The sequence below is a fragment of the Bufo gargarizans genome, chromosome 4, assembly GCF_014858855.1.
Source record: "Bufo gargarizans isolate SCDJY-AF-19 chromosome 4, ASM1485885v1, whole genome shotgun sequence".
Classification (NCBI taxonomy): Eukaryota; Metazoa; Chordata; class Amphibia; order Anura; family Bufonidae; genus Bufo; species Bufo gargarizans.
The window spans coordinates 121,682,984-121,709,241 of record NC_058083.1 but is presented as its reverse complement, the minus strand read 5'-3'; the positions used below and the strand labels follow the sequence as shown (position 1 = coordinate 121,709,241).

The 26,258-nt window shown below is 40.6% G+C and overlaps 1 protein-coding gene across 1 annotated transcript in view; it reads left to right on the top strand.

Annotated features, from left to right (window-relative positions):
- The window catches only part of CLSTN2 (calsyntenin 2), a 1,274,585-nt gene that overhangs the window by 1,184,953 nt on the left and 63,374 nt on the right, over positions 1 to 26,258 (top strand). The window contains exon 10 of the mRNA XM_044290609.1: positions 24,631 to 24,797. Within this exon, the coding sequence (XP_044146544.1) occupies positions 24,631 to 24,797 (167 nt within the window). The remainder of the gene's footprint in view (positions 1 to 24,630; positions 24,798 to 26,258) is intronic.

Sequence of the window (26,258 nt, the reverse complement as noted above, 5' to 3'; positions counted from 1 at the left end):
GCTGTCTGCAGCAGGTACCCCAAAAACTCTAAACCACCTGTGCCAGGTGGAGGTAAGAGACACTCCAGCGAAGGCTCTGCTGGACTCAGAGAGTCTGGTGTCCCTAGTAAGGGCTCCTCTGGTACAGTCAGAGGAGTATACTGTCTGGAAAGTCAGGTTCATGTGCATCCATGGAGACTTAAAAAACTATCCCACTTCCCTGGTGTCTCTAACCACAGGGGCTGGCAGATGGACTTGGCAGTTGCCCCAAATTTACACTCCGAACTTATAATAGTGAGAGATTTCCCAGGCTTCCCGGCACTGTGGCCTGCTATAAGAGGAACTGATACCCATGAGACAGGGGTAACCCTAGCAGAGTGGCCTGGCTCAGGGGGGAGACCAGAACCTTGAGAACCTGAAACCGCAGGTGACCGCCACTTCGGTGGAAGAGTTGAAGACAATTCCGCTAAGTGTGATGGTGGGAGAAGTAGAGGACTTACCGCCGGGTCTTGAATTGGCAGACCTCAATGTCTCCAGGGATAATTTTGGTACCGCCCAACATTGGGACCCAACCCTATCCCGTGCTTTGGAAAATGTGTTAATAGTAGATGGTGAACCACAACAACCTGGGGCAGAGTCAGTGTTTCCCCGTTTTGTGTAAACTTTGAGAAATTTTTTCACCATATTCTGACTCCTATAACTTTTTTATACTTATGTCTACTGAGCTGTTTAGTGGCTCATTTTTTGTGGGACAATTCATAGTTTTTATTGATACCATTTTGGAGTGTGCCTGACTTTTTGATCACATTTTATTAAAAAATTTTGGGTGAGAGAAGCAATGAAAAAATGGCAAATCGGCCATTTTGACCCTTCTTTCAGTTTTGCAATTCGCCGTATTGGATATTTTTTTTTAAATTGTTAAATTCTGGGCGTTTTTGGTCCCGGTGATACCCAGGATGTTTATATTGATTGTTACTTAGGTATTTTTTTTTTATTATACGGAAAGGGGGGGTGATTTAAAATTTTATATTTTTTTATATCTTTTGTAACTTTTTTTTTATTTTTTTATCATTATTTTAAGGCTCATAACTGACCTTATAAATTATGTTTTTTTTATTTTTCATTTTGACCTTTAAGGGATTAAAAAAATTATATATTTTTTTTGCATTTTGCTCATTTCTTATTTTGGCCTGGTGGCCAAAATAAGAATTGCAGCATAAATGCTCTGAATTTCTTCAGAGAGACTCAATGCATTCAGCGCATTCAGTCCCCATTGGCCGCACGGGGCTTCAGTACTTAGCCCGGAAGCGTGAGCGTTGATCACAGCATCTAAAGCATTTAATTACCGCAATCGGCATTATTGACAGTTGCGGTAATTAGCCGCAGGTATCTGCTGTTTGAAACAGCAGAGACTTGCCGGCCATGCCGCCCTCTGCACGTGCGAGCGGGTGTCATGCTTGCATATACGGTGCTGGTAGCGAAAGGGTTAAAGAAAATGTGTCATCAGAAAATGATCTATTGTTTAAATCATGTTTTTATGTTTAACATACTTTTAAATATTTATTGATGATGTTGCTTTAGTTTTCCATGTCATTATCTATATTCAAACAAAAACCATAAAATCCAGCAGTTTTCACACTGGCCACTAATCCTAATAATAGATGCCAGGTCTGTACAGAAAACTTCACCGCAGTTACCTGCTAATTGTCTTTCTAATCCTGCATATAATGATATCACCTCTGGGTATAGATAAGGATCCACCATTCACAATATATATTTGTCAAAGTTTATCTATTAATCCACTGCACAATGACCTCTCTACAGGTCACAGAGCATGCCTAAAAAACTCTCCCATAGAAGTCAATAAGGTCTCCTCCAGAACATTGTGTCTATTGCCCATGGCCCATGTCTAAATGCTGTTAAGGACAGCTCAGGCAAGATGGCCGCCAATATAATCATGTTCCGGATATAGAATCAATAAATCTGCAATCAGAAAATAAAAACATGTTAGGAAAAGAAAGGATGCGTGGGAACTTAAAGTGGCCCTCAAAAAAAGAAAAGAAACGTGGACCTCATGTTGTAGGTCCCAAGTGAGAGAAGGTGGGGCAAGACGAGTATGCAGGACAAGCACAAGTAGGCAGGAGCAACAAAAGAAGGTGAGCCTGCAATACTGTAGTGCAGCACAAAACTCTACCCCAGCAGTTCCAAATATCACAGTGTAGCACAACCTACTCACTACAGTATTCAACTGTATTATCATCTTGAGAACAGAGATTCAGTTGAGTTCAGGAGGGCACCTGCGGCTGCTGAACAGGTTCATAAGTACCTAATGTTTCTATCATTAATTACAGCAGCCATGAGGAGGGCTTTTGGTGGCTCCCTGGGCAGTAGCCCAGCCTGAAATTTACCTGTAGGGTTTATGGCTAGCCCACCCCTGTGAGCAGAACTGCTAAAAGTGCTGAACTGTTTCACAACGCTTTTACTGGGGGTCCCAGTGGTTGAATGCTACAGCTAGTGAAGAGAAAATCAAAGCATCAGAATTGGAATTTGATTAGTGGTAAAGAAATGTTGTCTTAGAGTTGTCTTAGAAAGAGCTCACTTCATCCACTTGCTCGCACAGAGGCCATCCGCTTCTCTCTTGAGTGGAAAAAACCTGCTGAAGGACCTGCGCTGACTGTGATGACATCACTACACTCTCCCACCCTGATCACGTGGTGACTCAAAAGGCTATATTGCACTAGTGCATTACTGTTTTCTAATGGCCTTAGGCACTTCTGTCTAAGCAGTGGTTAAAAAGAGTTTTAACATAGTAATTCAGGACAAAATAATTTGTAACAAAGCAAAATTCTTATCAAACGTCGGCAAAGATGCCAAACCAAATTTTTCAGAACTTTGCTTATTTCTAGCTACAGCTGTTACTCAAAGCAGAGGGAAGGGCTGAAAAGCAGCTGAATGCTGAGAGCACTTCATAGTGAACCTCCGCCTCCTGGAAACTTTCAGGATGAGAGCTTGGCTGAAGAAATCTTAATATTCACACAGCTCCTCATAAAAGCTCCACAAAAGGTATGCTTCTGCTGCTTCTCCGAGCCCCTACCTAGTGCTGTCTGCAGTTTCACATGGAGTAAACTTCTGACGGACTCCCTTTTAGATTGTTTTGGTGATTATAATTCTAGCTGTACTTAAATTTATTAAAGTATTAATCATCCAACACTTGTTTATGCATACATGTAGTACTAATATAAAGCAACAATAACCAGTTTATCTGTTAATATGGCTTATGGCAGCAGAGTGATGCCTTGATCTCATATTGCAGTCGGAGAGTACAAAAATAAATTACCCATCTGCACGGTATTAAAAGTAAATGTACCCTTCACACAGCTGTTCATCTCTCTTTACCATTCCTAGGTGGCTACTATAACATTGACTTTAAATGTGTATTTATGTGTTAAATAAGTAGAGAGCAAAGATTGCTGAAATCTGTCCTCACATAATTAGGACATTTTATCTCATGGTTAGCAAAAAACTGCAGTGTCTATTTATTGTACTAGGTTATGTACAAGGTATAAGCAAAAACACCATATTGTTTATGCGCATTGATGTGTCGAGGTGGGGGAATGTAGGTGGAATTTGCTTAATAATTAGTTTTGCTGCTAAACTTGACCTTGAGAAACTAGACTAATGCACATGAAAGGCCTGGTGGCTGCATAAATAGAAAATGTCATCATTCAGAAGTAGACAAAGGATATTCTACTGTGCTATGCAGATACACTGTAAGCAGGTAAAATGCAATATACATTGTAATAAAGCTTCGACAGAGAGTCACGTGTTACATGATGCCAAGGAATGGTGTGAATAGAAAGTTCTTTAGAGCTTCTTTATATAATGTTATCAAATATTCACCTTACACATAAAGTGATTCCATAAAAATAATCCTCAGGGCTGTAGGGTTTTATTGGTTGTGACCATGTACAGTACAGACCAAAAGTTTGGACACACCTTCTCATTCAAAGAGTTTTCTTTATTTTCATGACTATGAAAATTGTAGATTCACACTGAAGGCATCAAAACTATGAATTAACACATGTGGAATTATATACATAACAAAAAAGTGTGAAACAACTGAAAATATGCCATATTCTAGGTTCTTCAAAGTAGCCACCTTTTGCTTTGATTACTGCTTTGCACACTCTTGACATTCTCTTCATGAGCTTCAAGAGGTAGTCACCTGAAATTGTCTTCCAACAGTCTTGAAGGCGTTCCCAGAGATGCTTAGCACTTGTTGGCCCTTTTGCCTTCACTCTGCGGTCCAGCTCACCCCAAACCCTCTCGATTGGCTTCAGGTCCGGTGACTGTGGAGGCCAGGTCATCTGGCGCAGCACCGCATCACTCTCCTCTATGGTCAAATAGCCCTTATACAGCCTGGAGGTGTGTTTGGGGTCATTATCCTGTTGAAAAATAAATGATGGTCCAACTAAACGCAAACCGGGTGGAATAGCATGCCGCTGCAAGATGCTGTGGTAGCCATGCTGGTTCAGTATGCCTTCAATTTTGAATAAATCCCCAACAGTGTCACCAGCAAAGCACCCCCACACCATCACACCTCCTCCTCCATGCTTCACGGTGGGAACTGAAAGAATGTTATCCTTCTCTCTATGCACCGTGATTCCTTTCTGTGTCCCCGAAGACAGACGTCTGGAGAACGTGTCAATGACAGATGCAGAATTATGTCAGAAACAGTTCTATTTATTGTTGTCGTACAGGGCCTTATATACTTTCAAACATACATACAAGAATAGCTTGAGTTCTTATTACAGAATAGCAGTACCTTATAGAGAAAGAAAGGCATCTCTCATTATAATAAATGCTGACGAGAAACTTCACCTTATAAAGACAGAAGGTAATTGTATACATAGTCACCCTTCAATATGATGTCACCCAACCTCTTGTCCTTCATACAGATCACACAGCTAATTCTGTTTAACCCTTCAGGAACCAGGCATGTAGAGTCCATCCGTTCACCTTTTCCGCGTCGCACAAAGACACGGTGGTTGGAACCAAAGACCTCAAATTTGGACTCATCAGACCAAAGCACAGATTTCCACTGGTCTAATGTCCATTCCTTGTGTTCTTTAGCCCAAACAAGTTTCTTCTGCTTGTTTCCTGTCCTTAGCAGTGGTTTCCTAGCAGATATTCTACCATGAAGGCCTGATTCACACAGTCTCCTCTTAACAGTTGTTCTAGAGATGTGTCTGCTGCTAGAACTCTGTGTGGCATTGACCTGGTCTCTAATCTGAGCTGCTGTTAACCTGCGATATCTGAGGCTTGTGACTCGGATGAACTTATCCTCCGCAGCAGAGGTGACTCTTTGTCTTACTTTCCTGGGGCGGTCCGCATGTGAGCCAGTTTCTTTGTAGCGCTTGATGGTTTTTGTGACTGCACTTGGGGACACTTTCAAAGTTTTCCCAATTTTTTGCACCGACTGACCTTAATTTCTTAAAGTAATGATGGCTACTCATTCTTCTTTACTTAGCTGCTTTGTTCTTGCCATAATACAAATTCTAACAGTCTATTCAGTAGGACTATCAGCTGTGTTTCCACCTGACTTCTCCACAAGGCAACTGAAGGTCCCAACCCCATTTATAAGGCAAGCAATCCCACTTATTAAACCTGACAGGGCACACCTGTGAAGTGAAAACCATTTCAGGTGACTACCTCTTGAAGCTCAACAAGAGAATGCCAAGAGTGTGCAAAGCAGTAATCAAAGGAAAAGGTGGCTACTTTGAAGAACCTAGAATATGACTTATTTTCAGTTGTTTCACGCTTCTTTGTTATGTATATAATTCCACATGTGTTAATTCATAGTTTTGATGCCTTCGGTGTGATTCTACAATTTTCATAGTCATGAAAATAAAGAAAACTCTTTTAATGAGTAGGTGTGTCCAAACTTTTGGTCTGTACTGTATGTGGGAACTAATTCTGGTGAATCCAGGAATGAAGAGGAAGGGGACGGGAGTGGTGGCAGTGGCAACAATAGGGATTATAGCACTCAAGGTGTCAGTCTTCACTCTGCTACTCCCTGAGCTGTGCGGTGAAGTAAGGGGTACATTCTTTCTTCCCCTCAGGGCACACCCTGGTTTGAGGTGCCCTGGTTGTTGTTGGGTTTTGAGGTACAAGGCAAGGTTTCATCAAAGTGAAACAATGCAATGCTGTGGCAGTGTAGGTGATTATGCCATGAAATGATAAGACCGATAAGTAACAAGTCAACTATATTTTACTGAAACAAGTTGGCAGTTGGTACATACGGGCACTTGCAAAAGTAGGTAGTTTCCTTGCAAGTTTCATATACAATTTTCCCAAGGCTGCATATATGGAGGAATTGGCAATAAGCTGGTTATCTCTGAGTCCCTCTCCACTTTAATTGTGCCATCTTCCCAATTTGGCCAAAGGGGTGCAATCTATCTGTCTCATTCTCCCTATGTAGCTCTACAATACCTAGCTGTGGGGTGTAGTCCTTTCACAGATGGCCAATCTGTCTCTTTAATAATGTAGGTAGGCTAAAACTTCTAACCCCAACCCAAATGCTGTCCTAAGCCAATTGTTTTACATTCATTGGTTTGTGTTTTACCAGCACTCTTACTATTACATGCTCCTTTCTGGCTTCTTTTGGCTTACAGGGCTGGTGTATCCTTGTCTGTTGCTTCTTACCTCTCTAGCTACTACACTTTGCAGGCTCGGACTGGCTACACACTTCCTAGCAGCTCCCAACTGACCTCACACGGCAACTGCATCTAAGGGGCCAGAAAAGTAACCTTTTTCTCCCACACAAAGCCATCGGGAGACAAGTTGCACATTTGAAATAAAGACACATTAACCCTCTATAGCGGTGAACCACCAGGTCACCGCAAGCACAGTATAAAGCCTGTAGTAACTCAGACTCAATTTCTGTGAAATGAGCATCGTAAGCCGCTTTAGTGCCCTGCAATTATTTAACATGTAACCATTATTATACCATTGCTGTACTGTGGAAAGTCATGTGAAAGAACATAGGGTGTTTGTCAAGATTTTACAGCAATTCTAAAAATGCATGTAGATAATGCCAAACATGATACAACTTCAGTAAAAAATACACACATTAACATGTGATAATTCTACCTTGTTGGAGAAATTAGCTTTTATTTTATATAAACTTATAAAAAAGAGCCCTAAATAGTGGACATGTTTCTTAACATTAACAATGTGGGAATTTTACTAATTAGATTAAACAACTGCATGACACCAACTTACGTATATGTGTATATTTTTGCGTGTAAATTGTAACCCTAAGTCTATATGCACATGACCGTATATGTTTTGCACTCCGCAAATTGCGGATCCACAAAAAATAACTGACGACATCCGTTTTTTTTGCGGAACCATTGTAACCATGCCTAAAACAGACAAGAATAGGATGTGTTCTATTTTTTTTGCTGGGCTACGGAACGGACATACTGATGCAGACAGCATACAGTGTGATGTCCGCATTTATGGCGGACCCATTGCAATTAATGGGTCCGCATGCTATCCGCAAAAAAAACTGAACAGACACGGAAACAAACAACGTTCGTGTGCATGTAGCCTAATACAGTGCATTTCAAGTTTGGAACACTGAAATATAAAAAAAAAACTTTTTTAATTGCATGTGATAGAACTTGCCTGCCAAATATGATTATATTTAGTTGTTATGCACAGCAACTATTAGTGCCATTTATCAAACTGGTGTAAAGTAGAATTGGCTTAGTCGCCCACAACAACCAACCAAATTCCTCCTTTCATTTTTTTTTTTCATAGCTCCTTTTAAAAATGAAAGGCCGAATCTGATTGATTGCTATGGGCAACTAAGCCAGTTGTACATTACACCAGTTTGATAAATGACCCCATATATTTATACATATATTTTTTATATATTTATGTATTAAAATTAGAACAAAAAGAACTACTACCCAAAATAAAAAAAAATACACAAAGTATTCTATTTAAACTATGAAAAAATAATTACGGTTCCCTAAAAAAGTAACATTTATTAATGATATCTTTAAAATATTTATAATCTGTACAAACAAAAAACTTTTTTTAGTTTTTTAGAAATTAGGTAGAACTTAAATGAATGGAGATCATTATCAACTTATGGGGCATATGTATGATATTTATGATAATCAGATATTGCCACTAGTGTGGTTAAATATACAACAGTCCCCTTTTAGCCATCAGGGAATCTATCCCTAAACATCTTTCCTGTCCTTGCCTAAAAGCGGAGAAATCTCCCCGAAAGGGGCAGCTCCACTTATCGGTGGCTGTACCCTTATTCAGGAATCCCTACCTTCCAGTGGTTCACAAACATAGATGATGCCAATTTTTCAATCAGAATGTCCCATGTGTTATGATGCAGTATATAATCTCCAGTTGTTCAAAAGGTCTGTGGTTCATCAGGGGACCAGTAGATGAGGCACGGTGGCATAAAAGATAAGTGGCAAATGGATGACTGACCTGCGGCGACAAGCTACACCTACTGCATGTGGTTGGGTGGAATTCAAGATTGCATTGTACTTCAGTGCTGGAAATAAATGACAGATTATCAGACATTATGAGGATTATTATTATATCAACTAAAAGAACTGCACTGTACATAGATTTGCACTAGATCACCACAGGAGAAATCAGTAGATGGGGGATCAGGAGAGATATTATATTTTATTGTGCCTCTGTGAAGATGTAATGTTGGCGCTGCAGGAAGATGTAGGTATGTGATATCGTAGGCCACTGAGTATGGTTTAGCCATCTGAGGATCAAGCCATTTTCCATTTTAGAATTTTTTATTTTAATATTCACATAGCCGGTTGAGGTGTTGTTTTTGTCAGATAAGTTGTACTTTTATAATGGCACCAATTAATATTGTATATGATAGAGTGGGAAAAATCTGAAATTCCGCCACAGTTTTGTTTTTTCGACCTTCCATATGCATTACAACGTACCTATCTTTATTATCTGGGTCAGTATGGTTACAATAATACTACATTTACATAGTTTTTTTTGTGTTTTAATACTGAAAAAAAAAACTTAAAAGAAAAAAATTCCCCTTCATATGGTGATGAAAATAAGAGCTCATGAGTGAGAGCTCCTTTATTTGCAGTTTTTAGTGATAATATTTTGATTGTGTGTGGCTTTTTGATCACTTTTCATCCTATATATTTGGAAAGTGAAAAGATGAAAAAATTGTTAATCATCCGTATATATATATTTATATATATATATGTATATATGTATCTATAAACTTTTTAGTCTAACAAGCGTTCTAATAATAAGCCAGACCCTGTTTTAAGCTCCAGGCTAAGAATATCTCAGTTCAGACCAGCAGGTGGCAGCAGTGAACTGGGATATAGTGATTTCTGTAGAGAATAATGGAACAAATTCCATTATTCTATACAAGGTAAAATCTCATGATTGCTAGTTGTGGATCTAACAAAAAGCTAAAAAAAAGTTAAATAAAAAATTTAAAAATTCTAATCACCCTCCATTCCTCAAATTAATAATAAATAAACAATTTTTAAAAAGTATGGTAAAATCATTGGGGATCATGTATACAAAAAAGCCTATACTATTAAAATATTTTAAAACAGTTATCCCATATGGCAAATGGATTAAAGAAAAAAAATTCAGATTCACCTTTTTTTCCTCACTTTATCTCCAATAAAATTGAATAAAAAGTGATTAAAAGGTCATACACACTGCAAAATGGTATTATCAAAAACTATAGATCATACCACAAAAAATGAGCCCTAACACATCTCCGTAGACAAAACTTTTCAATAGTTATGGGGATCAGAATATGGTGATTAGAGATGAGCGAATCAAATCAGACGAAGTGGAATTCGATCCGAATTTCAGGAAAAATTTGATTTGCAACGAATGTGAATTTCCTCGCGCTTCGTAGTAACGAATCATAACTTTTCCTAAAATGGCGGCTACAATAGCGGCTACACGTGTGAGGACATGCGGCAAGGAACTCTGGGAAGGCGGGCTGACCCATAATGCCATGCATGCAGCCAATCAGCAGCCTGCCAGCCCTGTGATGTCAAAGTCCTATAAATATGGTGGCCATCTTAGAGTCCGACATTTTCCAGTGGTCCTGAGTGCAGGGACAGACGTGAGAAGGCGCTAGAGACAGTGCTAAAAAAACCTCATTGTGAAATAAATCCAAGTGCAGGGAAAAATTATTTGGGATCTAAATAGCCATTTTACAGCTCTGGCATTCTAGCAATTTGTTCTTGTTATTGGGGTGCAAGTGCTATGTTGAAAAGCCTTTGGTGGCTTATATCTGTGGAAAAAGAAAAATATTTATGCATTTCAATTTTTCAGTTATTTGTGTAGAAAGACTTTAGTTGCCTATTTCAGTACAAAAAGGAAAGATATATACGCATTTCACTTCTGCAGTTATATGTGGTGAAAGCCGACAGTGGGGGCACACCTAATATATAACACAGAGTGCAGGTCGCTGCATAAATGTAAAACATGTAAACCAGAAAGAGAGCAAGAAATACAGCATACAAAGGCCACATCTCTTATATAAATATATAATTTATTCAAGAAACACAAAGTCACAGACATTTAAAATGAATTGTATACAATTACATACCTATGTGTGGAATAAACCTACAGACACCACACTTCAGATGTAAACATATATGCACCGCCAAAGTAGTATAAAAAACAAGATTAAGGCAACAAAAATATGCACTAGATACTTATCAAATATGGAGATAGGCGGACATGATGTGAAGGTAAGAGAAGTCCCCACGCATATATATCGCCAGTCAGTGATGGCTTCCTCAGTGGTCCATGTTCCAAGATCAATGTGTCCCATTTATATATACATACATAATTGAATAATAATGTATCGTCTTGGGCCTTCTTTGTTGCACCTTCCTCTTTATGATGCGCCAAATGTTCTCTATAGGTGAAAGATCTGGACTGCAGACTGGCCATTTCAGTACCCGGATCCTTCTCCTACGCAGCCATGATGTTGTGATTGATGCAGAATGTGGTCTGGCATTATCTTGTTGAAAAATGCAGGGTCTTCCATGAAAGAGATGACGTCTGGATGGGAGCATATGTTGTTCTAGAACCTGAATATATTTTTCTGCATTGATGGTGCCTTTCCAGACATGCAAGCTGCCCATGCCACACGCACTCATGCAACCCCATACCATCAGAGATGCAGGCTTCTGAACTGAGCGTTGATAACAACTTGGGTTGTCCTTGTCCTCTTTGGTCCGGATGGCATGGCGTCCCAGATTTCCAAAAGAACTTTGAATCATGACTCGTCTGACCACAGAACAGTCTTCCATTTTGCCACACTCCATTTTAAATGATCCCGGGCCCAGTGAAAAAGCCTGAGCTTGTTGATCTTGCTTAGAAATGGCTTCTTCTTTGCACTGTAGAGTTTCAGCTGGCAACGGCGGATGGCACGGTGGATTGTGTTCACTGACAATGGTTTCTGGAAGTATTCCTGAGCCCATTCTGTGATTTCCTTTACAGTAGCATTCCTGTTTGTGGTGCAGTGTCGTTTAAGGGCCCGGAGATCACGGGCATCCAGTATGGTTTTACGGCCTTGACCCTTACGCACAGAGATTGTTCCAGATTCTCTGAATCTTCGGATGATGTTATGCACAGTTGATGACGATAGATGCAAAGTCTTTGCAATCTTTCGCTGGGTAACACCTTTCTGATATTGCTCCACTATCTTTCTGCGCAACATTGTGGGAATTGGTGATCCTCTACCCATCTTGGCTTCTGAGAGACACTGCCACTCTGAGAAGCTCTTTTTATACCCAATCATGTTGCCAATTGACCTAATTAGTGTTAATTGGTCTTCCAGCTCTTCGTTATGCTCAAATTTACTTTTTCCAGCCTCTTATTGCTACTTGTCCCAACTTTTTTGGGATTTGTTGACACCGTGAAAATTTGAATCAACGTATTTTTCCTTTAAAATGATACATTTACTCGGATTAAATGTTTGATCTGTCATCTACGTTCTATTACAAATAAAATATTGACATTTGACATCTCCACATCATTGCATTCAGTTTTTTTTCACAATTTGTTCAGTGTCCCAACTTTTTTGGAATCCGGTTTGCATATATATATATATATATATATATATATATATATATATATATATATAATAAAGTGCAATAGAGATAAATATGTGGAAATATCTTAATTTTATAAGAGTGTGCATGCATTTATTTAATAGATAATGCACTAACAATATGAATGCCCAAAATTCATAAGCATAAAAATATAAATAGATGCAAAAACACCACCACAATCAATAGACATAATCAAAAATAATAATAAATCCATAATTGATAAACAAATTAGAACATGATTATAGCACCTAATACATGATTCATCATAGATGATATGTTGATCATGGATTGCCTTATAAATACCATAAATATAAAAAAAAAAATGGGGGGGGGGGGTTATTATCCCTACTGAAGACAAGAATTGCTATACATAATATGGACTCTATTTGGATGTCTATGGACATTTTTATATATGTTTCTATGTTCTTTTGTATTTGCATATACTAATCTCCAGCATCACTACTGTTACTCCCCAGTGCAGGCCTATTTGACCTAGCGATTTGAGTTACTCCCAGGCGTGTATCTGATGCGTTTTGTAAAAGACTATTAATACATTTATCCTTTCATCAATTGGTTATTTATTATAAGGTTTTTTATTTATTGGTGTTGCAATTATGTTTTAATTTGACATGAATTGGGATTTATTATTTATTTATTATTTATTATATTCTTTTAATCACAGGGTGCTTATAGAGAAAAATATTTTTTTATTTATGATGTATTATTTAATTGGGGTACTCTGCACAATGGTTATTGTGCGTATATACAGGTGACACTCGAAAAATTTGACTATTGTGCAAAGTTCATTCATTTCAGTAATGCAACTAAAAAGGTGAAACTAATATATGAAATAGACTCATTACATAAAAAGCAAAATATTTCAAGCCTTTATTTGTTATAATTAGGATGCTTATGGCTTACAGTTTATGAAACCCCAAAGTCACAAATTGTAGGTACCCTTTGCTCAGGGGGTATGGATTAAATAGCTGACTAGAGTGTGACACTTTGAGCCTAGAATATTGAAACTTTTCACAAAATTCAAATTTTAAGGTGCATTAATGCAATTCCTTTTAATTAGCATTACTGAAATAAATGGACTTTGACACTATATTCTAATTTTTCGAGTTTTACCTGTATACCTATATATGCACATATATGGTTGATGTATTTAGATTGCTTCATATTATGTGTGGGTATGATGCATATATTTGGAGTGTCATGGTAATTATAAAACACATAATTATGGTTGATTGATAATATGTGATGAGTTAGGGGTCACATCTAAGTTGTTGGCTTATTCTATTTTAACTAATTATGTGTGATTTTTTGTTATTGGGAATATGCAGTTGATATTTCCTGCTGGAGTTGGTTGAGCTGGTGTGTTCTTTCTTTGGATCTCCTGCTCCTCCATTCTTCTTGAAGCTAAGTGCATTTTGTTTTGCATTTTGTTGTTCACTTGTGTTTGTTTTCTAGGCCACAGGGAGACGCTGGTTCCTTCATCTGGGAAGGAACCAGTAGTCTTGTTCCCTGACACTACTCCTTGGGATTTCCATGGTCTCCAGGGCTTAAGTCACGGTGTGTGAGTATTTCCACCTTTAGGGTCTACTTATATTGGCAGGAGTCAGGGAGAGGTCTAGGTATTCCTAGTAGGTCACCATCCCTCTCCCTTAGCTTTGAGGCCTAAAATCCTGTAAATTTCCTTCTGTGTGTTATCTGGTGTTTTCCCCTCCCATTTACCTGTGACATTATCAACCGCCAAAAAAAGTCATTTTGTTTGTGTCAGTGCAGCGATGGATACTATTTCTGCACTGGTCAATTGTATGCAGGGACTGAAGTTTAATTCCATCTGTTCAGCATGGATGGGCAGAAGAGCAGGAAGCGGATGAGGCGATTGAGAGTGATCCTCCTGATGATGACAGCGAAGTCTTGCCTGTTGGTACTCTTGGCACACATGGCTGACTTTGTATTAGGCTGCCTCTCCCGTGACTCGCACGTTATACACATTTTAGAATACACGGATTACTGGGTGTTCACCCTTCTCGATCCCTGCTACAAAGAGAACTTCTCACCTCTCATTCCTCAGGTGTAGAGAACGAGCGCACCGCAAATGGTGCAATACCAGAAGGTCCTTGTTGAAAAAATATACTCTCAGTTCACGTCGGCAGATATATGTGTTGAAAGCATGGCTGGGAGTCAGTAGAGTGCCAGCAGTGGTAGGTCGGGAGCCAAACGTGCCCGGGGTAGACCAACTGCTTTGCAGCAGCTTACCTGCCTGGGAAATAGTGATGCAGGGGTTCACGAAAGTAGCGGCAGTAGCAGTCTGTCAGTGCAGCGGTTATATGTGTTATTTTGTATTTCAGTACAAAAATAAAAATATACTCTCAGTTCACTTCGACACTTATTTGTGTTGAAAGCATTTAGTGGCCTATTTCAGTACAAAAAGAAAAATATATTTGCAGTTCACGTCGGTGGTTATATGTGTTGAAAGCATTTAGTGGCCTATTTAAGTACAAAAAGAAAAATATATTCTCAGTTCACGTCGGCGATTATATGTCTTGAAAGCGTTTAGTGGCCTATTTTAGTACAAAAAGAAAAATATATTCTCAGTTCACGTCGGCGGTTATATGTTTTGAAAGCATGGCTGGGAGACAGCAGGGTGGCAGCAGTGGAAGGTCAGGAGCCAAATGTGCCTGGGGTAGACCACCTGCTTCGCAGCAGACTACCTGCCCAGGAAGTAGTGGTGCAGGGGTTCATGGAAGTAGCGGCGGTAGCAGTCAGTCAGTGCGGCAGTTATATGTGTTATTTTGTATTTCAGTACAAAAACTAAAACATTTTATCAGTTCATTCGGTGGTTATTTCTGTTGAAAGAGTTTAGTGGCCTATTTTAGTACAAAAAGAAAAATATATTCTCAGTTCACGTCAGTAGTTATATGTGTTGAAAGCATGGCTGGGAGTCAGCAGGGTGGCAGCGGTGGGAGGTCAGGTCAGCAGCCAAACATGCCCTAGGAAGACCACCTTCTTTTCAGCAGCGTACCTACCCAGGAAGTAGTTGTGCAGGGGTTCATGGAAGCAGCGGCGGTAGCAGTCAGTCAGTGCGGACGGTTGGGGGGGAAATCACCTACTCGGCGGTATGGTATTTTTTTGTTAAGCCGCCAGAGGAGGTTAACATGGTCATATGTATAATATGTGGGTAGAAGGTGAAGCATGGACAGGGTGCCAATGTTGGCACCACAGTCCTGTGCAACATATGCAGCATCAACATATGTGGTATCCTGATGCTGCTGCTGCTACTGCCATCTCTACACTATGTCACCTTGCACTCTGTGATATCCTACTGCTGCTGCTGCTGCTACTGCCATCCCCACACTATGTCAGCTTGCCATTCTGTGGTATCCTGATGCTGCTGCTGCTACTGCCATCTCCACACTATGTCACCTTGTCACTCTGTGGTATCCTGATTCTGCTGCTGCTGCCACTGCAATCTCCACACTATGCCACTTTGCCACTCTGTGGCATCCTGATTATGCTGGTGCTGCCACTGCCATCCCCACACTGTCACCTTGCCACTCTGTGGTATCCTGATGCTGCTGCTGCTACTGCCATCTCCGCACTATGTCACCTTGCCACTCTGTGCTATCCTCCTGATGCTGCTTCTGTCGCTACCTCCAGACAGTCATTGTGCCACTCTGTGGCCTCCTCCTGATACGGCTGCTGCTGCCACCACCTCCACACTCTGTCATTGTGCTACTCTTTGGTCTCCTCATGCTGCTGCCAACTCCAGACTCTGTCATTTTGCCACTCGGTGGACTCTTCATAATGCTGCCAACTCCGGACTTGGTCATTATACCATTCGGTGGCCTCCTTATACTGCTGCCAACTCCAGATTCTGTCTGTGTGCCACTCTGTGGCCTCCTGATGCTGCCGTCACCTTCAGACTCTGTCATAGTGCCAATCTGTGGCCTCCTCATGTTGCAGCCACCTCCACATTCTCTCGTCATCATGCATCATCTCGTCAACTCCAGACTCTGTCATTGTGCCATTCTTACATTGGGCCACTCTGTGGTCTCCTCATACTGCTGCCAACTCCAGACTCTGTAATTGTGCCACTTGGTAACCTTTTCATATGGCTGCCACCTCCAGACTCGGTCATTGTGTCACTCAGTCGCCTCCTCATACTGCTGAAAACTCCACACTATATCGTGGTCCACTCTGTGGCCTCCTCATGTTGCAGTCACCTCCACATTCTCTCATCATCATGCTACTCTGGCCTCCTTATGCTGCTGACACCTCCACACTCTGTCTTCGTGCCACTCTGTGGCCTCCTCATGCTGCTGCTGCCACCTACACAATCTCTTGTCGTCGTGCTAATCTGTGGCCTCCTGATGCTGCCGCCACTTCCATACTCTTTCATTGTGCCACTTGGTAACCTCTTCATATGGTTGCCACCTCCAGACTTGGTCATTGTGCCACTCAGTGGCCTCCTCATACTGCTGCCAACTCCACACTATGTTGTGGTGCCACTCTGTGGCCTCCTCATGTTGCAGCCACCTCCACATTCTCTCGTCATCATGCTACTCTGGCCTCCTTATGCTCCTGACACCTCCACACTTTGTCTTCGTGCCACTCCGTAACCTCCTCATACTGCTGCCAACTCCAGACTTGGTCATTGTACCACTAAGTGGCCTTCTCATACTACTGCCAACTCTAGACTCGGTAATTGTGCCACTCTGTGGCCTCCTGATGCTGCTGCCACCTCCACAATCTCTCGTCGTAATGCTACTCTGTGGACTCCATATGCTGCCACCACCTCCGCAATCTTTCGTCATCGCGCCGCTCTGTGGCCTTCTGATGCTGCCGCCACCTCCAGACTCTGTCATTAGGCCACTCTATGGTCTCCTCATGCTGCTTCCACCTCACCTCTATGTCATAGGTCCACTCTGTGGACTTCTCATGCTGTTCCCACCCTCCCCACTTTATGACTGGGCCACTATTTTACCTTTCGGCCTGGTTGACATCATGATTTATTTGACCTTTCTTCTGATCTGTCAGAAGGAAGGAAAAAATGAGACGCACAATGGAGCCTGTCTGTGGAGCAGCTGTAAGGCCTGTATGGTCACATCATCAGAATTGGCTTATGATTTGGTAGTCAAAAGCAGGAGTGGGTACAGAAGACATGCAAATATTCCATTCAAGTGTAATCTCTGTTTTAAATCCACTCTTGTTTGTTTGTTTTTTTGGGTGGGGGGCTTTAGCAATTCTGATGGATTATTGAGCGAATGCTGATGTTTTTTGTGGGTTATTGCTGTGACAGATCAGAGGAAGGGCAAATTAATCAGTGACGTCAACACAAACTTACTGCTGACACCCTCTCCACTCTGTCCAGGGGCTCTACAAAACACAGAAGACATGCAAATATTCCATTCACACATCATCTCTGTTTTAGATCCACTCCACCACTTTTTTTTTGGCATTAGCAATACTGATGGATTATTGAGCACATGCTGAGGGGGGTTATTGTTCTGACGGATCAGAGGAAGGGCAAATTAATCAGTGACATCAACACAAACTTACTGCTCTGTCTGGGGGGGGTTCTACTTGTATAAGCGTTTAATAGAATGGGTTCTGTAGACATCTATGTTAAATCAGCTGGCGACGGCGTAAAAGGAGTGTGCTTCTTCTTGGCACTAACATCGACCTGTAAGGCTGAGTTCATACTTGAGTTATTTGGTCAGTTTTGACCCCGTGACTGCCCTAATAAGTGAATTGTGCTGTGATTATAAGAGCGATGCCTGTCATCTGCATGTCATAGGGACCCACAGTATTATTTCACTACCAAAGCAGACTCCCTATGCGTGTTACTACAAGGCACAGTGTTCTACACCACTATAAAGACTCTCAACAGCCAGGACATTGCAGTTTTTTTTTTAACGTAATACGCCTCGGATCAAACCAAATTTTTCAAAAAAAAATCGGTGAATCAACGAATTGAATTTTTAAAAAATGTGTTAATCTCTAATGGTGATGGAAAAATAATTATTTTAAAAAAAGTTTTTATTTATTTATTTATTTTTGCAGTATTAAAAAGCAAGAAAAACTATACACATGTGTTATTGCAGGATTTGTTTCTACCGGTATAATGTACTATGTATCAAAACTAAACAAGTCAGTTTTTCTACATAGTGAATGCTATAAAAAAAAAAGTTGTGTTTCTTTCCAATTCCACCTCATTTGGAATGTTTTTACCACTTCCCACTACATCCTATGCAATATTAAATGGTGGGATTACAAAAGTACAACTTATTTCGCAAAAATAATACAAGCCCTCATACATCTATGTGAATGGAAAAGTTATGGCTCAGGAAAGGCAGGGAGCCAAAAACAAGAACGGAAAAACGTTGTATCAGGAAAGGGTTAAAGGGATTGTGTCACTTCAGCAAGTGGCATTTATCGTGTAGAGAAAGTTAATTCAAGCTTCTAATGAGTCAGGTCCTTAATTAATAAAGGGGCTAATATATACTCACCTAAAGAATTATTAGGAACACAATACTAATACGGTGTTGGACCCCCTTTGCCTTCAGAACTGGCTTAATTCTACGTGGCATTGATTTAACAAGGTGCTGTTAGCATTCTTTAGAATTGTTGGCCCATATTGATAGGATAGCATCTTGCAGTTGATGGGGATTTGAGGGATGCACATCCAGGGCACGAAGCTGCTCTATTGGGTTGAGATCTGGTGACTGTGGGGGCTCATTGCAATGTTCAAGAAACCAATTTGAATTGATTCGGGCTTTGTGACATGGTGCAATATCCTGCTAGAAGTAGCCATCAGAGGATGGGTACATGGTGGTCATGAAGGGATGGACATGGTCAGAAACCATGCTCAAGTAGCCCGTGGCATTTAAACGATGGCCAATTAGCACTAAGGGGCCTAAAGTGTGCACAGAAAATATCCCCCACACGATTACACCATTACACCACCAGCCTGCACAGTGGTAACAAGGCATGATGGATACATGTTCTCATTCTGTTTACGCCAAATTCAGACTCTACCATTTGAATGTCTTAACAGAAATCGAGACTCATCAGACCAGGCAACATTTTTCCACTCTTCAACAGTCCAATTTTGGTGAGCTCGTGTAAATTGTAGCCTCTTTTTCCTATTTGTAGTGGAGATTAGTGGTACCCGGTGGGGTCTTCTGCTGTTGTAGCCCACCTTTCTTTCCCATTCTGACATTCAGTTTGGAGTTCAGGAGATTGTCTTGACCAGGACCACAACCCTACATGCATTGAAGCAACTGCCATGTGATTGGTTGACTAGATAATCGCATTAATGAGAAATAGAACAGGTGTTCCTAATAATTCTTTAGGTGAGTGTATATATATGTGTGTGTGCACACTGACACAAATATTCAGTAGTGATGTTAATTTAACCAGGACTTTAGGAGCTTGGGCTAATGCCTAGCAAAAAATGGATGTAAGCGTTAATTTGACATCCTTGGTTTGTTCTGGTTGGGGATAGGAACACATTTTAATCATACGGTTTCTGACTGGGAGACTTAAGGCTTTATTACGCAGCCCTATTCTGCAGATTATTGTCGGGAGGGAAGTGCTCCTTCCCAGCAATTGGCTGCTCACAAGCGGAGGAGACAGCTGCAATTGCATACAGTAATCTGCTCCACAGCATGGGGAGAAGCTGTCATTTTGCCATCACTTATCCCAATGTTGTCTAGTGTGAGACAGTGACAGATCTCTAACAGGTTAGAGGCAAGGAAGTGGTGGATAGTGCGGTCTACACCCCTATTCTCCCACAGGTGAGACCAGCTGGAGGCACAAGAGGCACTGGACTTCAGACAGGGGGTGTACTGTGTTCTGTACAGCCAGGAGGCTGTGGGACATTGGCTGGGAAAGCCGCATCGGTAATGCACTGTTTGGACCTTAAAGGGAACCTGTCACCAGTTTTATGGTGTCCTAACTAAGGGCAACATAAATAAGTGACTGATTCTCTTAGAAAAATGCTGGGTCACTTTCTTTAGTTGACCGAGTCAATCTGCCAACATCTTGCATTGAAAAGCTCCAGCTCATAATGATGAGTCCTGAATATTCATGAGCTCCTGACTCTTCCCGCCTACCTGCTGCTGATTGACAGTTATTTTCCATATGAATCAGCAGCAGGTGGGAAGGGGAGTGGCTATAGCTCGGAATTAAAAAAACGATGGACTCAAATCAGCTCATTAGCATGCGGCATGTGGCATATTTGTGTGTATATTATGAGGTAACCATCTGTCACACCAGTAAGTGAATACATCTAAGGCACTTTTTAGTAGTTAATGATTGTATATAATTAGTTAGATTATAATCAAATATCCACATGACAGGTTCCCTTGAAACCTGATGTCCTGAAGCCTTATCTGTGAGGATGATCCCCTGAAATAAAGCTACCCCTCACACTAGTTATTTGCTGGCAGCAGATTGTGATTATAGAACACAATATGCCACTTGCAAATCGTGATCTTTCAGGACGTTGTAAGATCATGGTTGCCCAATGAACGAGCATTTGCTGATTCATCAAGTAAATGGTAGTAGCAATTAAACTGTCAGATGATCGCTAACAAGTAGGGTTGAGCGAACCGTGGAAGTTTGGGTTTGCCGGGTTCGTCTGAACTTCAGTTCAAAGTTCGGGTTCGGGGTGAAGTTCGGGTCAAATTCAGGTCCCGAACTCAAACTTTGTTAGCGATCATCTGACAGTTTAATACTGCCACCATTTGCTTGATGAATCAACAAATGCTCGTTCATTGGGCAACCATGATCTTACAATGTCCTGAAAGATCACGATTTGCCAGTGGCAGATTGTGCTCTGTAATCACGAATCATTTAAGTCAATGGGGACCCAAACTTCACTTTATTATTTTCCCTTATAAAAAAAAAAAAACCTTACCTCATCCACTTGATCGTGCAGCCAGTATCTTCTTTTCTTCAGGACCTGCAAAAGGACCTGCGGTGACGCTACTGTGCTGTGAGCGCGGTGACGTCACTGCAGGTCCTGCTGAATGAAGATATAAGGTCCTTCTATCTTCATTCAGCAGGACCTGCGGTGATGTTACCGCAGGTCCTTTTGCAGGTCTTGAAGAAAAGAAGATACCGGCAGCGTGAACAAGTGGATGAGGTGATTTATTTATTTTTTTACCTCTCAATAGCCATTTTATTTAGCATTCTGTTTTTTATAATGGAAAATAATAAAATCATCCGAACACCGAACTCGAACTTCAGTGAAAATGTCGCAAAGTTCGGTACGAACCCGAACTTTGCAATTCGGGTTCACTCAACTCTACTAACAAGTCTTACTATGAACACTCATTAGGGATTATCTGGCAGAAAATCTGCCAGTGAAATACAGACTTTAGTAAGGGGCAGTGTTTCCTCTAAGCCTTTGCAGTTGCTGAGCACACCAGTTAGGTAGCTGGTCAATACGCTATGAAATGTGGGCAATCTGTTATAATGGTACATTCCCATGTAGAAACCACTGTAATACTGTGTAACCATCATTTAAAGGGATATTCCCATCTCTGACTTTTCTGGGTATATGTCATAAAAGTCTGAGAGACACAGACTTTATCTCAAGAACAGAACTTTATTTGCCTACTGCAGTTTGTGGAGAGGTGACTCATGCATGACTGCTCTATTTACTTCTGTGGGAGAATAGGACCTGTGGTCGATCTGCATCTATTGGACTCCTGTGAATATACCATAAAAGTCTTACCTGCCGTCCTATCTAACACCACAAACCATACAGTGCTAACTCTCTGAGTATATATAATGTAGTTGATGTCACCTGCAGTCCTATGTAACACCACAAACAACACAGTGATAACTCTCTGAGTATATATAATGTATTAGATGTCACCTGCAGTCCTATGTAACACCACAGATACCACAGTGATAACACTATGAGTAAAGATAATGTAGTAGATATCACCTGCAGTTCTGTGTAACACTACAGATAACATAGTGATAACTCTCTCAGTGCAGATAATGTAGTAGATGTCACCTCAGCATGGTCTGTGGCTTGTGGCCCAGTGCTAGGTTAGGTCATCACAAAGAGGACATTCTGTGAGGGCTCAAAGCTGGCACCACCTCCTCCTTCTAGCTCTACTGCTGCTGTGATATTTTGTGGAACACACAGCAGCAATGTTGCAAGAGCGGGGAGGCATTGCCAACTTTGAGACCAGCACAGAACGTTCCGATGTTAGGCTAGCGTCAATACCTTATAAGCTTTGTGAACAGCATGGAAGTGCAAGGAAGCGCCTGCAGCCTACAGAGGTCCTGAGCGGGGCACTATATAAACTGTGCGGCCATGCACCTTGGAGGGAATACTGGTAAACTGTAAAAATATTTTTGGTGAGATTTTAATGAGGTTCTTTGACATAACCTTTTTTTTTTTTAGATAAACCTTAATAGAGATTACATATAATGTATCTTAAAAAAATAAAAATAAATATGCACTTGGTAAATACTGTAAGTATCTAAATAATTAAAGAATTGCTGACTGAACAGGAGCATAAAAGCAATGACTACAACATAAAAGGTCAATGCTTTTCTGGAAAAAAATAATAATATAGCACTGCAAATATTTAGCCTGTAAAACAAATACTGTATACTGGAAGTATCATCATACACTAATTCATCCTGTCCTATGGTAAATGTTCTTTTTACAATGATGGGATTGATTTGCCTGACAAAATGTCCAATAATCAAACTGACAAAACCTTAAAATATTCAGAACATTTTTGGAGACTTCAGCTAAGATAAATTTCCAATTTTTCCAGGTACTGTAAAAAAAAGTTGAATTCAATACACCAGGACCTTTTTTATGTGACTGAAAGGAGAGAAATAAAATAAATATTATAATTTTCTTAGTTAGTAGATTTGTTTTAGTGACAGCATCCATTTATAATAGCAAAGTTCCTGCAATGCCATAAATACTACTTAAAGACTGACAGATGTTTGCATTAATGTGGTGCTGCAGACTAGAACATATGTCATCTCTGATATAAATGATAAATGTAATACAAGCCTATTAAGTTATAGCAATTACAAATACATAGATCTAATCTTTTCAGCATAGGAGGCAGAAGAGTTCTATGAGGGGTTACAAAAGTACACATCAAAGTTTGCTAGGAGACATTTCTACTCAAAATTGTTGGGGCTGCAGAACTCTGTGATATATGGGTCAAACATACACCAAGTGATCTTTTGGCATATATGTGATCATTAAAGTTCATTGACAAGTTGGAATATACTTTAGGAGATTTTTCTGAAGTATTCCGTATGCCCACCAAACAGCACAGACGAGGAGTGAAGGAGCTGAAAGGGGTTTTCTGGTTTCATGATACTGATGACCTGTCCTCAGGATAGTTCATCAATATCACATTTGTTGGGGTACAACTACCGTAAACTCTTGCTTACTGCCGCACAACTACAAAGGCCATGAAGGTAAGCTCTTATCTGTAACTCGAGCACCGGGTTACATTGCGATCTGCAAGCTCCCTGTGGGACTGTAGATCTTTGGCTCCGTCCTGTCATAAGACAACTACAGTACAGCCACAATGGTTGTCATGACTGAGAAACTGATGGTATCACAGGGTCTACATTTCTGAAAATTTGTTTCCGATGGTGACAGCTAATATTATGGCACTCTCTGTTTCTACTTTTACATAATTGACCACCCCACCAAGAAATGGAAATGTCTCTAATTAAATGCTGATCTAACTTCATATTCACTATATGGGCAATATTATGGGCCTGATTCATCATAACATTTCACTAGTTTTGTTCGCTTTTTTATGCCGTCTCAGCCACTTTCTAGAAAAAGGGGCATAGTAGAGGCAGGGGAGGGATCACGCAAGTGGCTCTACCATATCTATCTTCTTTTACACCGTAGAAGACTGAAATTTCAGTTTACATATACAAATTTAGTCGGCACTCGATCCACAATGCGAGCTGCATGGGAAGGGGTATTCCCCACAATCAATTGTAAAAGGAATCCCAGCAAGTGCTCCTTTGTATAATAAGGTATATTCTTTATTTTTTATGCTCTTCTGCAGTTGAGGAAAGCTAGACAGCCTGAAACGCGTCCTTTAATCTTTGGCTATATGTTGAAAATAAAGAATATGCCTTATAATATAAAGGAGCACTTGCTGAAATTTCAGTTCAGGCACACGAACTAGTGAAGGCTGCGCCCAATTTATGATGACGCTTATGCCTTGTCATAAATTAGACGCAGCCTCCAGCAGCATTCGGGGTTACCATAGACCAGCATACACCGCCTCTCTATGATAAATCAGGCCCTATGTTTTTGGTGGAAATCCTCTTTAAAAAGGATGTCCACTCTTGACAACCCTACTTGATGGATTATATAAATAAACATGGAATTCAGCTTCTCCTCTGTAACTTTCTTTTTCCATGGCAGGTGGTGAAATCACAAAGCCTAAATTTGCCCAATACTTTCGTGGCAGCATTGCCAGTCTTACTCTGCGCCCTGGAAAAATAGAAAGTCGCAAAGTGATCTCTTGCTTGCAGGCCTGTAAAGAAGGGCTGGATATCAATTCACTGGACAACCTTGGACAAAGTGTAAAGGTAAAGAAAAATATAAAAGCAGAATATTGGTACAGGTGTTTAGCAGATTGTTGGAGATTAGGACATCCAGGGGTCTAACTATAGGGGTGCAAAGGTTACAGTCACACTCCACCATGAAGCCTGAGGGGGCCCAAAATCTCCCTCTTCCTCATATGATGAAATTAATACTATAAAGGTGTTATCCAGGCTTTATTAAAAAAAATAAAAAATACCCTGAGGCTCCAGTGTCACTGCTACACAGCCCCCCATGGTACTTGTTTACATATTTAAAAAGGAAGAATGTATATCGTGGCTCACCCGTATCTGATGTATGATAATGGTGCTCTATTTTATGGGTGGTTCACCCGTCCACCCAGAACAATGGTTGAAATTAGGCAATAAATAAAATGAGCACTCACCACCTGGTATACTGTCAATAGTTTATCTCTACAAAATTTTGTTAAAATTATATTAATAACATATATAACATTAAAACATATTTGCACAAATGTTGGTAAATATATCTGATGGATATAACTGATGATTCTAGCTATTATCTAAAGTTATTCAATCTCGCTGATCTCTTAATGTCTGGAATGTCTAATACATTATCAAAATATATAAGAGAATTGTGTGCGAATATCAAAAGGTCAAAATATCAAAAGATAATTCCAAAGAGTGTCCATAGTGTGGATGAACTAGTTAGATAAGTTCCAAAAATTAGTGTCAAAGTAAAAAATGCTGAAACAAAGTGTCAGAATATTGTTCAATGTGATGAGAATCCTCGTGCAGTAAAGATATCCGGACAAGCAGATTGAAAACTTAGGATAGATCTGTTGATCTCCCAATATCTGTCAGTATTTCCAATATTGGCAATCAATATAGTATGGAGGTTGAATATTAGTAGTTGGGGTTAGGTATTAGTATATAGGGATTGCGTCTGGGGCGTCCCCCTGATGCTCCCCTTCTTACCTTCCCCTGCGTGATGTTCACTGCTTTTGGGTGGTCGGCTTCGGTGCGGCTCGCTGTAGATCACCGCTGGATATGGTGAAAACGATGTTTGCTTTCAGCGTTGTTTTTTAGTCTCGTGGCCTTCCTCTGACGTCATCAAACCTCGTCTGGTTTGCGTGTCATTCACCCGGCGACTCTCGTGTTCGCTCACGATAGATTCGAGACCTCCTTCTGATTGTGGATCAGTGTCTGTGTCGATCCGTATAGGGAACGATTTGCTCTGGTACACTTTCTTTAGATTTTCTCCTAGGTCTAGATGGGTAGTTGGTCCTCTCCAAAAACAGGCCAGACGCGTTTCGAGGGTTAATCCTCTTCCTCAGTGGCTTAGCCACTGAGGAAGAGGATTAACCCTCGAAACGCGTCTGGCCTGTTTTTGGAGAGGACCAACTACCCATCTAGACCTAGGAGAAAATCTAAAGAAAGTGTACCAGAGCAAATCGTTCCCTATACGGATCGACACAGACACTGATC